The 15,491-nt window shown below is 40.6% G+C and overlaps 1 protein-coding gene across 2 annotated transcripts in view; it reads left to right on the forward strand.

Annotated features, from left to right (window-relative positions):
* LOC126213031 (protein DDI1 homolog 2) overlaps positions 1-15,491 on the forward strand; it is a 167,937-nt gene that overhangs the window by 62,376 nt on the left and 90,070 nt on the right. For both annotated transcript variants that reach the window (XM_049940601.1, XM_049940602.1), the window contains exon 4: positions 3,181-3,308. In XM_049940601.1, coding sequence (XP_049796558.1) covers positions 3,181-3,308 — 128 coding nt within the window. The remainder of the gene's footprint in view (positions 1-3,180; positions 3,309-15,491) is intronic.

Raw genomic sequence — 15,491 nt, forward strand, 5'->3', positions numbered from 1 at the left:
AGATTGAATGCGGCACTTTAACTGCATCCTTTCCAGCGGCTTTGAACAATTCTGCTGGAATTCCATGATGTCCACTAGTTTTGTTTTTAGCCATATTTTCAAGAGCCCATTTGACTTCACTCTTCAGAATATCGGCTCTACTTCTAAAATAACACTGACTTCATCATCGTCAGCAGTTTCAGTAATTTATACATCGCACGTGGGCAATTCAAACTTTTCTTTCATTTTTAAGTAAACTGTGGTTCACGTGACTGTGTGGTACAGCATCTGCATTATTAAACAGCTACCCCAGTGCATGGTACAGGGTCCCAGTCACAGGTTGTCTATTTAGTAGCTTTCATCAACAATAGTTATTTGATTTTCAATCTTTTGTGTAATTATTGACAAAATTTAAAAATATAAAATGTTTTTAGCTCCTCAATAGTAGGTAATATTTTATGATAAAGTTTAGTCATTAAACTGCGTGTTTGTCTTAAGGCAGCATAACTGAAGGCACACAAATACCCAGACTATATTTATTCATCCTGTATTTTAGGATGAGAGCACTTAGCAACTACAGACAAACTTCACATATAATTTCAAAACTTCATGAAACGTTTTCTTGCTGACCCCCTCATCCCCCCCTCCCCTACCCCTTCTCTCTCTCTCTCTCTCTCTCTCTCTCTCTCTCACACACACACACACACACACACACACACACACACACACACACACACACACACAAATCATGAAAGGAAATAAGTTTATCGCGTACTACACTATCACTTTTTCTGCAGTAAAATTGCCTCACCATGCATAACTTCATTCTCAACACATTTTGCAGATAGTGTTCATTTACCATCTAGTCTAGGTCGTGCGACTAGGGCCTCCCGTCGGGCAGACCGTTCGCCTGGTGCAAGTCTTTCGATTTGACGCCACTTCGGCGACTTGCGCGTCGATGGGGATGAAATGATGATGCTTAGGACAACACGACACCCAGTCCCTGAACGGAGAAAATCTCCGACCCAGCCGGGAATCGAACCCGGGCCCTTAGGGTTGATAGTCTGTCACGCTGACCACTCAACTACCGGAGGCGGACATTTACCATCTTAGTTATACCTTTATTTGACACCTAGTTCAGATCAGATGACATCATAAACATTCTCATGTGTGAAAAACTAGCTTTTACTTAAAACTGGGCACAAATTACACAGATTATATTCACCCAGTGTTTGATAATTATAGCAGTTTTGAACTTTATCAAAACGTGGAAATGGAATAATGACAATATTATGAGAAGGGTGGATTGCTACTCACCATATGGTAAGTAAACTTCTCGAAACTTATCTAAACTTTTTTCCTTTTACATGCTTAACATCAAATACTTAATGCCGTAATTCATTTCTAAAGTAATCAGACATTTGAAATTGCTTTGTACATCAAAGTCAGATTATTTAAATAATGGTGTTTGACTGGTGTTGATGTAATGACCGTACATAGTGTTTCTCAGACATTAAAAATGTATGGTATATGTACAAAATACACTGCGGTGACAAATGTCATTGGATAGCGATATGTACATCTACAGATTGTGGTAGTATCGCATACATGGTATAGAAGGACAGTGCCTTGACTGAGCTGCCATTTATACTCAAATGCAAGTGTGGCGCAGACCCCACTAAGCCGTGCACCCAGGTTTTCAACAAGGTACTGTGCAGTTTGGTGGTGGCTCGGTCGGGCACACAGTTTTAATCTGCCAGGAAGTTTCATATCAGTGCACACTCCGCTGCAGAGTGAAAATCTCATTCTGGAAACATCCCCCAGGCATTGGCTAAGCCATGTGTCCGCAATATCCTTTCTTTCAGGAGTGCTAGGTTCACAGGAGAGCTTCTGTGAGGATTGGAAGGTAGGAGACAAGGTACTGGCGGAATTAAAGCTGTCAGGACAGGGCATGAGTCGTGCTTGGGTAGCTCAGTTGGTAGAGCACTTGCCCGCGAAAGGCAAAGGTCCCGAGTTTGAGTCTCGGTCCGGCACACAGTTTTACTCTGCCAGGAAGTTTCATATCAGTGTACACTCCACTGCAGAGTGAAAATCTCATTCTGGAAACTTCCCTAGACATTGGCTAAGCCATGTCTTCGCAATATCCTTTCTTTCAGGAGTGCTAGTTCTACAAGGTTCGCAGGAGAGCCTCTGTAAAGTTTGGAAGGTAGGAGATGAGGTACTGACAAAAGTAAAGCTGTGAGGACAGGTCGTGAGTCGTACGTGGGTAGCTCAGACGGTAGAGCACTTGTCCGTGAAAGGCAAAGGTCCCAACTTTGAGTCTCGGACCGGCACACAGTTTTAATCTGCCAGTAAGTTTCAAGACATATTACTTCTACCTGACTGTTTTGATCACAAAGAAAACTGTTATTTGTGTTTCGCATGAGCAGTGTTTTCGGGATCCATGCTGGTTGTCATAGAGGATGTCATTATTAGCCAGCCGGTGTGGCCGTGCGGTTCTAGGCGCTTCAGTCTGGAACCGCGTGATCGCTACGGTCGCAGGTTCGAATTCTGCCACGGGCATGGATGTGTGTGAAGTCCTTAGGTTAGTTAGGTTTAAGTAATGACTGATGACCACAGATGTTGAGTCCCATAGTGCTCATAGCCATTTGAACCATTTCTTGTCATTATTACGTTTGAGCTCAAAATATGTATGTAGGTGTAGTCAGCTTGAACTTCTGTTTCTAATGCCTGTAATCCTCACTGTGTTTCTTCTCCACATGAAAATTGTTTGTGCAGTGGGACAGTTACCTCATATGTCATGAGAGAGTGGAAGAAAGCATAGTATGAAAATAGAATGTAACTGATACGTGCTGATACGTGTTTTAATCTGTGTAGTGACTGAATCATCCATGATAATTTAGTGCTCAAGATCTGTGTGAGTGCCTCATACTTCAGTTTTGAATCCAGAAGTATAATGGGTCACTGTATATCCTACTTTCTCTATATTGTTATTGGAAAGAAGTTGGAAGACGTATTTTAATAAATTTATAATCAGCATTTTAGCCAGAGAATGTTTGGCATTAGTCCATTATTTTATATTTCAATTGTACGTTGTCATTCTTTTATTGTCTTTGACATTGCTCTTTCACTCTCTCAAATTTCGAAGAAAAAATCGTTTATGGCTCTTCTGACAGTGATTTCTTGCTGCCGTGCCAACAGGTGCACAGACGACGATAATGTCAGCGGCGTGCGCAGAGCGTTGCAACATAATGCGGCTGGTGGACACGCGTTGGGCTGGCGTCGCCAAGGGCGTAGGAGTGCAGCGGATAATCGGCCGCATCCACATGGTGAGTCCGGGTCTGCCAGGCAGTGGGGAAGTCGTCAGACACTGTGCGCTCTAGGTAAAGAGCAAAAAATTCTCTTTTAAAAAATGTAGTTACCTTTTTAGGTCGAGGTACTTTGCTTGGCCCTTTTTAATGGTAGACCTCTCCCCTGAGCTGCGGATTAGGAAGATCTGCTAAAAACTGAAATAAATATTCCCTTTGTCAGAAAAGTTGCAGGACAAGTCTTATTATTTCTGAATATACAATACTAAAAAGGAAGGCGACGGCCTTGCCGCAGTGGATACACAGGTTCCCGTGAGATCACCGAAGTTAAGCTCTTTCGGGCTTGACCGGTACTTGGATGGGTGACCGTCCGGACCGCCATGTGCTGTTGCCATTTTTGAGGGTGCCCTCAGCCTCGTGATGCCAATTGAGAAGCTACTCGACCGAATAGTAGCGGCTTCGGTCAAGAATACCGTCATAACGACCGGGAGAGCGGTGTGCTGACCCCACGCCCCTCCTATCCGCATCCTCCTACGAGGATGACACGGCGGTCGGATGGTCCCGGTAGGCCACTCGTGGCCTGAAGACGGAGTGCTAAATACTAAAAAGGAACAAGGAATTTTTATGTTATCTGGTACCTGCGCGTCCTCGAAATGACCTTAGTCGTGTTTCTGTTCAAACTCACTTGGTGGCAGGGCTGTGCTTAGCAAAACACTCTTTGGGTTCTTGGCACAATAGTCACAGTGACACAGTGGATGCTGATTGTGAGCAAAGAGCGAACATTAAGTTCTGCATTAGGTTCGGGAAAACCCTTAGTGAAATATGGGCAATGATTCAGCAAGCGTATGAGGGTGAGGCACTTTCAAGAAGTTGTTATTTTGAGTGGCACAAAAGATCTTGTGAAGGCAGAGATTCAGTGCGAGGCCATCCCAGAACTGGTCACCTGTCTCCAGTGCAAATGTGGAGCATGGAAGGCAGTTATTGCAAGAAGACTGTCATGTAACTGTGCGTGCAATATCAAAAGAACTTAATTTGAATTGTGATGTGTGTCTCAACATTTTATGCTAAGATTTAGGGAAGTGGAAACTTAATGCAAAACTTGTCCCTCACACACTAATAGACAAACAGAAAGAGAAAAGACGAAGACTTTCCGCTGAACTGCTGGAGAGAGCCAGATGTGATCCCACATTTCTGTCAAAGACTATTGCTGGGGATGAAAGTTCGTGCTACCAATATGACCCTCACGCGAAGTGGTGGATTTCTGGATCACCAGCCTTGAAAAAAGTCATATGACAACCATTGAGAACAAAGACAATCTTGATCACATTCTTTGATAGTAAAGGATTGGTTCACCATGAGTATGCTCCTCCAGGTCAAGAAATAAACCAAACTTCTTACATTGAATTCTTGAAACTTTGGCAACGGGCAATACGACATTGCCGCCCTGATACGTGGCTTTCTCAGGACTGTTTCTTACTGTGTGACAATGCAAGACCCCATATTGCTTTGTGTCTTACCAAGTACCTGGCCAGATATTCTGTTACTACCATGTCACACCCAACATATTTGCCCGACCTCTCGCCTTGCGATTTTTTCCTTGTTTTTGGGGGTGGAAAGGTGACTGAAAGGAAAGCTAAATCAAGATATCACAGATATCCATCAGGCTGTGACAAATGAGCTCACAAGCATCACAGCTAAAAATTTCTCTGCTTGCTTCTGAGATGTCCAAAAACATTGGCATCTGTGTGTAAATAGCCATGGGGGCTATTTTGATCGGATCTACAAATGACTTGGTACGTGCGGTTTTCTATAAAAAAAAAAAAAAAAAACCTTGCCAACCGGGGTGGTTGAGCGGTTCTAGGCGCTACATTCTGGACCCGCGCGACCGCCATGATCGCAGGTTTGAATCCTGCCTCGGGCACGGATGTGTGTGATGTCCTTAGGTTAGTTAGGTTTAAGTAGTTCTACGTTCTAGGGGACTGATGGCCTCAGAAGTTAAGTCCCATAGTGCACAGAGCCATTAAAAAACTTGTCCTGGAACTTTTCTGACAAAGGGAGTAATTCCAGCCAGAAATTTGATTAATCATGGAAGTAATAATGCAAAATTGTTCATCCCCAGGAGAAATCACACACATACTGTGTTGAGTGATGCCAGTTCGATAAGTGAGAGAGTTGACAAGTTTCTTCAAGTACACCATATCAGTCAGAATTGGTAGCAAGAGCTTGTGAGTTACAGACTTGTTGATAAAACTATAAATGCTGGTGGTACTTGGAGTAGTCACTAATTAGCGACACAGAAGCTCAGAAAAATGTCTTCTGTGGCCATAAAAACAATTAAAGCAAATCTTGCTTTCACATACCACAAAATTTGATTCAGGAAAACTTGCAATCTCAACTTTGAGATATCAGGGAAAATCTTCTGATGAAACAGGTGTGAGCTTGGTACAGTGGTCACCTCCATGCAAACAGAACCTATCTTGTCACAGAAGACTTTTTTGTTATCCAGTTGCACCTTCTGCGAGAATAGAAAATGTGACACTGCTGTGTTCCAGGAGATGGATTGGCTTCTTTGTCGTCCTTAGTCCTAGTGTGTGATCTTCCTTGTGAAGGCGTGTGGACATGGCAGGTAACACATACAGGATGATCCAACTGTTTATGGTCCTAATGACATAAACCATAAAGAATTGAAACTAGGTACCACAAAATGAGAAACTGATGGTCTGAAATGAATATTTCAGGCTGTAAGTGGTCTTGAATTGGCATTGCGTGGGAGGTACACATTTGTAAACTGCTTATATTTGATAACAAACAACTGTCCCGGTGGAACTGCATTGTTTAGGGTTGGTGACTGGTTGTTGAAAATGGAGCATTACTAGAGACCTGAAAATTAGCATCTAGTTTTGGGAAAATTAGCACCTATTTATGGCAAAATTAGCATATATACTGGGCAATATTAGCATCTACTTTTGTAAATAATTAGACATATAAATTTAAAAGTTTATCACACTCCATACATGATTGAAATTGTTCACAAAAAGAAAATACATTAAAATTAAAAATAACAAATTAAAAAAGCACTGATTGTAGAAAAAAGTATTAGCAGTAGCAGTAGTAGTAGTAGTAGTAAAGTGAAATAATAAAATAATACAGTGAAATCCCTATTTTATATTTTCATGTGGTCCAGACTTAACAAATGCAAAGTTGAGGAAAATGTTAAAACCCCCAAAATGTCAGCAAAAGCACATGTTATTGACAGATATGATTAAAAATTGCAATCCTCTCCAATACTTTGTATAAAATCTGTTTAAGTGAAGGAAATTAAATGTACAGTACAATTTTTATCCAATAATTTGTGGTAATGAATGTCATCAGTTCTTAAAAAACCACAATTGTGATACAGCAAGCATTGTTGTTGTTGTGGTCTTCAGTCCAGGGACTGGTTTGATGCAGCTCTCCATGCTACTCTATCCTGTGCAAGCTTCTTCATCTCCCAGTAACTACTGCAGCCTACATCCTTCTGAATCTGCTTAGTGTATTCATCTCTTGGTCTCCCTCTACGATTTTTACCCTCCACGCTGCCCTCCAATACTAAATTTGTGATCCCTTGATGCCTCAGAACATGTCCTACCAACCGATGCCCTCTTCTAGTCAAGTTATGCCACAAGCTCCTCTTCTCCCCAATCCTATTCAATACCTCCTCATAAGTTATGTGATCTACCCATCTAATCTTCAGCATTCTTCTGTAGCACCACATTTCGAAAGCTTCTATTCTCTTCTTGTCTAAACTATTTATCGTCCATGTTTCACTTCCATACATGGCTACACTCCATACAAATACTTTCAGAAACGGCTTCCTGACACTTAAATCTATACTCGATGTTAACAAATTTCTCTTCTTCGGAAACGCTTTCCTTGCCATTGCCAGTCTACATTTTATATCCTCTGTGCTTCGGCGATCGTGAGTTATTTTGCTCCCCAAATAGCAAAACTCCTTTACTACTTTAAGTGTCTCATTTCCTAATCTAATTCCCTCAGCATCGCCCTATTTGATTTGACTACATTCCATTATCCTCGTTTTGCTTTTGTTGATGTTCATCTTATACCCTCCTTTCAAGAAACTCAGCACTACAGCAAGTAAAAACTCGTCAAAAAATTGGAAGTGGTATGTGGGTACAAGGTAATAGAGCTGTTTTCATACATGCTGTGACTACAAATTATTCATTCAAAACATGTTTTTGAGAGATCATCCTTTGTGTTCACCCAGAAAAAAAAAACAAAAATTGATGGACATGTTGAATTGTACCTGAAACACCGCAGCAGCTAAGTGGTTAAATCGGGAGCATATTTTGACATACTTTGTCACCATTGCTGTTATTGTTTAATGCTTTCCCTATGAGCTGCACTTCATATGCTCACCACTGTTAAAGTGATATTTTAGGCTTGATGAGAGAAACGGAGATTTGATAAAATGAGTTTGCTCCCCCAATTGATGTTACATGCTTATTAGACGTAGGCTCAGTGAATTTCTGTGTATTGTGTAAAATGTAAATTTGACAGAAAGCTCAGGTGCTACAGTTTCGCTACATGCCATCTATCACTGCTGCCAGTGTGTACGAACTACAGTGTGTCGTGCGGTGTATATACATTGGTAGTGTATGTAGTTGTTGCAACTGTATCGTGTCTGATTTGAACACAAAAATCTTTAAAATATGCTATTTCAAAACCCTTGCTCTGCTTCCATGTAATGTCTCTGTCATAGGTCATTGTCTGCACCAGAAAATACTTTCACCCCTACCTGCACTCCTGTCGCTGAAAGGCCACTCACCCTCTCCACACATCCTGTACGTGTGCTCATTTTACGTGACTTGGTGTGGTCGCTCCGCTGGCTATTGGGTGGCTTAGCAAGTCACCAGCCAATAAGTGTTCACTAGGTGGAAATGGGCAACCTTTCCTCAACTATGCCCGAGCATATTCTTTGAGACTCAGTGTCTGAATTTAAAAGGTTGATGACTGATATTGTTGCGGAATACAGGACATCAGAAATATCTTAAAAAGATGAGACTGAGATATAGGTGGCACAAGAAAAGGTTGTGGCTGGACCCCTTTGTCACATATCGGGTTGGTCTGGAACAATTCGTGTCGAGTGTCTTGTTTTCCCATTTCTGCTGCAACCTAGCAGTAGTTGTATCATAATTGTACAGTGAAGTTAAATGTTGCAAGTCACGATGACAACATCGATTGTGGATTACGTCAGCATTTCCTCTCTCACATCTCCCCTCTCCACAACGGCCTTAAATATTCCCTTAATTCTGCCACTACCTCTGGTCTGAACTGTCTGCCTTTTGTATCACTTATAACTTGTTCAGTTACATCAAATTTCAATAGGAAGAAAATGGGACAAAGTCAAGCGAGTCGATGAGCAAGAACTTAGAATCGAGGTAAACCTTACTAGGAAGAAATGTAAAATTGTGGAATTATTGCGTTGACCTTACAGGTTTTTCACAGGAGCTACAAATTTATAGTGTAGAATTGCGAAAAAGGCAAAATCGGAGAATGTAAAATGAGATTCCATTGTAATAATAATAATAATAATAATAATAATAATAATAACATTATACCAATTATACTATCAACTACAGGAGTCCTACCACACAATATCCACCAGTACATCAACGCAATACAGCTACACCCAAACTCATATATACAACTACAGAAATCTGTAATTATTGATACATGTTCAATTACCCGAAAGTTCCTAAATGCAATGTAACATATACCGTACAGTTAAAAGGAAGTCACGCTTGATCAAGGTCCGCGTCACTTTCCATTTTTGACCAGACATAACGTCTGAGAAGAGAAAGAATAATAATAATGAGAGATTAGGTTTTATTCTCTTTGATCAGAGCTTTTTGAGTGGAATATTTACAATTGTGAAACTTTCAGTAGGTATTTTCTGCTTCGGGAAATTGTTGTTTTTGTTGAGAAGCATCAGACCTTTTTTTTTTTCCAGTGAACAGAATGCTTCTGTGATTCAAGATGTTCCGCGATATTAGGTTCAATGATCACAAAATCTGCAAAAAACTGACATTTAAAGTTTATAGCGTTTGAGCCTTGGTTAGCACATTGCAGAGCCATTTTGTTGGCAGTGCAACCCATACTTAATAATAACATAATGAAACGGATAGATTGTTGCTCACCACATAGAGGAGATGTCGAGTTGCAGACAGGTACAACAAAAAGACTGCTATACATTTAAGTTTCAGCGAAAGGGGCTGCTTCTAAACTAGTGTAACCACTGTCTTTGCTCACTGAGGCTGTCCACGGCGCCCGGAGACAGTGATCGTGTGTGTATGAGTTGTGCTTGTGTGAATGTGTGTACATTTTCTACTTTGGAAGCAGGCCTTTTTGCTGAAACTTAAGTTTATAACAAATAGTTTTGTAATTAATAAAATTATTTATTTATTTACTTCTGCATGCTTGTCTGTGATTCAATGTCTCCTCTGTATGTTGAATAACAGTGTGTCGTTTTCATAATATTGTCGTTATTCCATCCTGGATTTTCCATTGTTTGATTTTATCCGTGCATAAGAATAAATAGTGCTGGCAAGGTACTTTAGAGGAAAGCTAGTACAGAAAATAATTATTTGCACGTATAGAGGAAGGTCTCCTCTGAAGCCTGTAGTCGGTATAGTGCAGACACTAAAACGTAGCTGGTGGTTGCAAGTGTAAATAAATGAGAACAGTGGGGGCAGGGGGAATTCCACCTCCCTCTTGCAGGGCAGCTAATCCACAACTGTCCTGTTTTTCTGGAAAAGCAAAACTAATAATGCAGTCATGTGAATCAATAGAGAACAGTCTCCGCAGAACTTTCTCGGAGCAAAAGAACAGTCTGTGAGAGAGTTCTCAATTTTGCATGAATAAAAAAATCTGAAGCCTAATTTCAGAGGAGGGAGGTCTTTCTCATTACCTCCCCTCCTCCTTGAGGTTCTCGGTGTGAGTCTTCTGCTGCACGTGGTACACAACACGTGCATAATCTTACATTTCAGTCAACATGCGCAAACAGGCAAATGGTTTGAAGTTCAAATATGGAATTCTGGAAGAGTTGCGCTACATTTCAATTTTACTTTTATGTGCAGCAACACATTAAGATGATATGTGGACAGTTTCTGAAAATGCATCTTCTGTCAATGTTGCGGAATTTTCGACACGAGGAAAATTTTTTTGCATCGAAGTTCATTATGCAAACAAAATCTTAAGAATACATCACATTTTCATCCATTCCAAACCAGAACTTTGTCAGAGCTTTTCAACACAGGATACTTTTGGTTAAATATGACGCACAGTGGTCGACTTGTGCATCAACTACTTAAGCAGTTGCCCGTGCAGTTTTGTTATGTGAAACAGATCACTAGGTTTGTAATAAACCAGTTAGTATGTACTCTGATCCACCTACTTATTTCTAACATACCAAAATATAAGATTTATGCTGTGAGAAATCATGTTGAACAACATCTGAAAATAGTTGTATGGTGTATAACTAAGTCTTTTCCTACTCCAGTGTGAAAACCTGGTTCTGCTAAATAGTACAAAAATGTTTTCATTTTCGCCTGCCGGCCGGAGTGGCCATGCGGTTCTAGGCACTACAGTCTGGAACCAAGTGACCGCTACGGTCGCAGGTTCAAATCCTGCCTCGGGCATGGATTTGTGTGTTGTCGTTAGGTTAGGTAGGTTTAATTAATTCTAGGCGACTGATGACCTCAGAAGTTAAGTCGCATAGTGCTCAGAGTCATTTTCGTCTCATTTGAATGCCCCCCCCCCCTTTCCCCTCCCATCCCCCCCCCCCCCCTGCGCCATTTTCTCATGAGTTTCAGAAAGTAAGTTTGCCACCCAATTACAGTTTTCTTCTCAAACCTGTATAAACTTCAACAATTTCTGTCTTCAGTATTTCTTCAGACTGTGAAACCTTTCTTTACCTTTTGAGCTGGGTAAATTCTGTCAGTTTTACTAAACAAAAGCTCAGCAAAACTGAACCTCACGAGAACTTACTCAGCACAAAGTATGCTACAGAGCTCTGTTCAAAGAATGAGTGTTCATTGCTTATGAGAAACTTCTCTACTTTTATTCATATGTAATCAGACAATGTACTCAGTGTTGAGTCAGTTCCCCTAACTTTTACTCAAGCTGAGAATATTCTCCGGTGAAGTATTTCTCCAACTAACGTTATTCATTTGAACCTGAGAATGTTCTCCAAAATTCTGAGAATAAGATATATTCTCCATTTTATTCATATGTCCCATGATCACTGATCCCTACTGGTGCTGTGAGACTAGTACTCAAACCCTATGTGGATCAGGATTAATCTCTTCACTCATTTAAAAATAAGGAAAGAAAATAACAAACTATGCTCAGTGGAAAGCATAGCAGAGGACACAAAAACAACTACTGCGCAGTTGCTTGGCCCAATCTGTACAAGTATCTTATGCAACTGTAGTTCAGAACCCCCGACCTAAAACTCTTGCATTAAAGTACCCCCAATTTTGCAAAATTCCAGCTTTAGTTAGCAGACAAGTGTACGCATTTCTTTGTTCTAAGCTGCTATGTCCATGGGCGAGTCCTAGATTGCCGTACATGGCATTTGTCTTATATAGACAGCTCAACTGCCCATTGTTTGATGGCACCAGAGTGTAACTTAAGAGTGCACTAATACGTCACTGCATACGTGCTTCGGTGAGCTCTTTATTTTGCAGACACATTCTTACACACATTCTCCTTCCAAATTGGGCTTCCACAGACCTTGTATGATACCAATAACTGACTATTCGAAAAGTGGAAATGAGAAACTTTCTAAATGCCAAATCAGACAGTTGTCAGGAGAATTAAATAAATAATGTATCTCTGTTTGTTCGTAACTGATTTGTATCAAAAAAACTGAGAAGGTAGTCTGATGCCACAGAATTATGCTGGTGGCCACATCACCACAAAAAATAATGAGACAAATTAGAAAGTGAACACCTCATTAAGAAAGTTCAAAGTGCCATGCCAGGAAACTGACTGGTTTTCATCAGTGAGAGAGTTTATACAAGTAGAAAAGAAGAAAATAGCAACAAGCCACTGTCAATAATGCTATTTATTTACACAGAGGGTGTTGTTGCTAATTTCAAGCTGACAGGTTCATTTACAGATGGCTGTTCATGTTTATACAGGGTGTTACAAAAAGGTACGACCAAACTTTCAGGAAACATTCCTCACACACAAAGAAAGAAAATATGTTATGTGGACATGTGTCCAGAAACGCTTACTTTCCATGTTAGAGCTCATTTTATTGCTTCTCTTCAAATCACATTAACCATGGAATGGAAACACACAGCAACAGAATGTACCAGCATGACTTCAAACACTGTGTTACAGGAAATGTTCAAAATGTCCTCCGTTAGCAAGGATATATGCATCCACCCTCCGTCGCACGGAATCCCTGTTGCGCTGATGCAGCCCTGGAGAATGGCGTATTGTATCACAGCCGTCCACAATACGAGCACGAAGAGTGTCTACATTTGGTACCGAGGTTGCGTAGACAAGAGCTTTCAAATGCCCCCATAAATGAAAGTCAAGAGGGTTGAGATCAGGAGAGCGTGGAGGCCACGGAATTGGTCTGCCTCTACCAATCCGTCGGTCATCGAATCTGTTGTTGAGAAGTGTACGAACACTTCGACTGAAATGTGCATGAGCTCCATCGTGCATGAACCACATGTTGTGTTGTACTTGTAAAGGCACATGTTCTAGCAGCACAGGTAGAGTATCCCGTATGAAATCATGGCGGTGAATCGAGGAAGTACATTACATACTGATGAAACTAAAATGAGCTCTAACATGGAAATTAAGTGTTTCCGGACACATGTCCACATAACATCTTTTCTTTATTTGTGTGTGAGGAATGTTTCCTGAAAGTTTGGCCGTACCTTCTTGTAACACACTGTATAAAATTTGCTGTTGTGTACATTAAATGCTATTGCTGTTTACAATCGTTGTTGTTGTTGTTTCGCTTAGTTGTTGGCTGTTATTTTTGTGCAACAACTAATGTAAACAACAATAGATGTAAAATAAACTTGAACCTGTCAGTTTGAAAGCGGTGACATCAATATCTATGTAAATGAACAGCATTATTAGCAGCAGCTAGTTGCCGTTTTCTTCTTTATGAGAATCAGTGCGTATTTTGCGTGCTACTATGCTCATAAATGTCAATACGACGGTGCGGGTCTCCCGCATCATTCCCCTACGCTCTGTCAAGGAGTATGGGACTTCGTCATCATGGCAGGAAGATACTTATTGTTCAAAGTGCCATTAATTCTGAGGCACTGTGTTTTATTTGTGATAACACAAGAACAGAAATCCAACATTATGTTTTTAACTAGTAGAACAATAGTCAACAGAAAACTTATGTGATATCTTTTAAATTTTGGAGCTCCAGAGGGAAATGCAGCTTGGCGCAAATGGCATATGCCATCTGCTAACACATTTTTGAAATAGTTTATCCATTGTTTGGATCTGGATCAAGTGTAGGGACGTGCAACACTGCTGAGAACACAATAGTACTGAAAACTGTTTTGTGAAAAAAATGACAACTTCCTCTCTTCACTTGTTTGGAGAAAAAAATTGTTTCAAAGTATCGTTGATGAAATAAGTAATTTGGATGCAATTTCCTTGAAAAGTATTTATTTTGTAAATTCACATTTCTGAATCTTGAGGAAGAATTCATATCCATATTTGCATTTATCACAAATATCAATTTTTCGTGTCCCTAGGCATTACTCGCAAGGTAACCTCCCCATCGCACCCCCCTCAGATTTAGTTACAAGTTGGTACAGTGGATAGGCCTTGAAAAACTGAACGCAGATCAATCGAGAAAACAGGAAGAAGTAATGTGGAACTATGAAAAAAAATAACCAAAATATGCAAACTGAGTTGTCCATGAGCAAGATAGGCAACATCAAGGATAGTGTGTGCTCAGTAGCGCCGTCGTCACGTGGTTAGCGTGAGCAGCTGTGGAAGGAGAAGTCCTTGCTTCAAGTCTTCCCTCATGTGAAAAGTTTAATTTTTTTATTTTCAGACAATTATTATCTGTCCGTCCGTCCATCCAATGGGGACGCTACACCTAAACAAACATCGAAGCAAAACATATGTTTTGACAGAGCACAGGGAAAACTGTGAAACTGTTGCATTCATTTGTTGCAGTTTATGTGACAAACTCTTATGTTTTCATTTTTTTGGGAGTGATTATCACATCCACAAGAAAACCTAAATCGGGCAAGGTAGAAGAATCTCTTTACCCATTCGCCAAGTGTACAAGTTAGGTGGGTCGACAACATATTCCTGTCATGTGACGCACAGTCACCAGGGTTGTATAGAATATATCAGACGTGTTTTCCTGTGGAGGAATCGGTTGACCTAGGACCTTGCGTTCAAATTTTTTCGGTTCGCATTGGAGAGGCACGTCCTTTCGTCTACGAATCGCACGGTTTTGCAGTGCGGTCGCAAAACACAGACATTAGACTTATTAAAGTGAACAGAGACGTCAATGAATGAATGGACAGATCATAACTTTGCGAAAATAAAGAAAGTACACTTTTCACTCGAGGGAAGACTTGAACCAAGGACCTCTCGTACCGCAGCTGCTCACGCTAACCACGGGACCATGGCGCTACTGAGCTCATATTATCCTATCCTTGATGTTGCTTATTTTACGCATGGACTACTCAGTTTTTTTTCATAGTTCCACGCAGCTTCTTCCTGTTTTCTCGATTGATCTGTGTTCATTTTTTCAAGGCCTATCCACTGTGCCAACTTATAACTAAATCTGAGGGGGGTGCGTTGGGGAGGTTCCCTTGTCAGTACAGGAACCTGAGGACAAGTTTAATATACAGTATATTATAATGCAGTGCCAAAAACTCCAAATGGCTGCATATGGAGAAAAGTTTCGCAAAAGTTGTGCTAACTTCAGGATACTTATATTGTCAATAGAAACTTATGAGGAACTTGGTCGTTCAAGGAACAGAGACTTGGCCACTGATCTTGACAAAAAGTTCTTTGCACAGCAGAATTTGAGTATATAGGGTTTGACAGTGTGGACGGAAAATATGTCAGTAAGCCACAATCTCCTTGCCCATGGGATACTGCCTTGGAAGAATACAGTATGTATGCATATTTTAA

Source organism: Schistocerca nitens, chromosome 11, assembly GCF_023898315.1.
Source record: "Schistocerca nitens isolate TAMUIC-IGC-003100 chromosome 11, iqSchNite1.1, whole genome shotgun sequence".
Taxonomy (NCBI): domain Eukaryota; kingdom Metazoa; phylum Arthropoda; class Insecta; order Orthoptera; family Acrididae; genus Schistocerca; species Schistocerca nitens.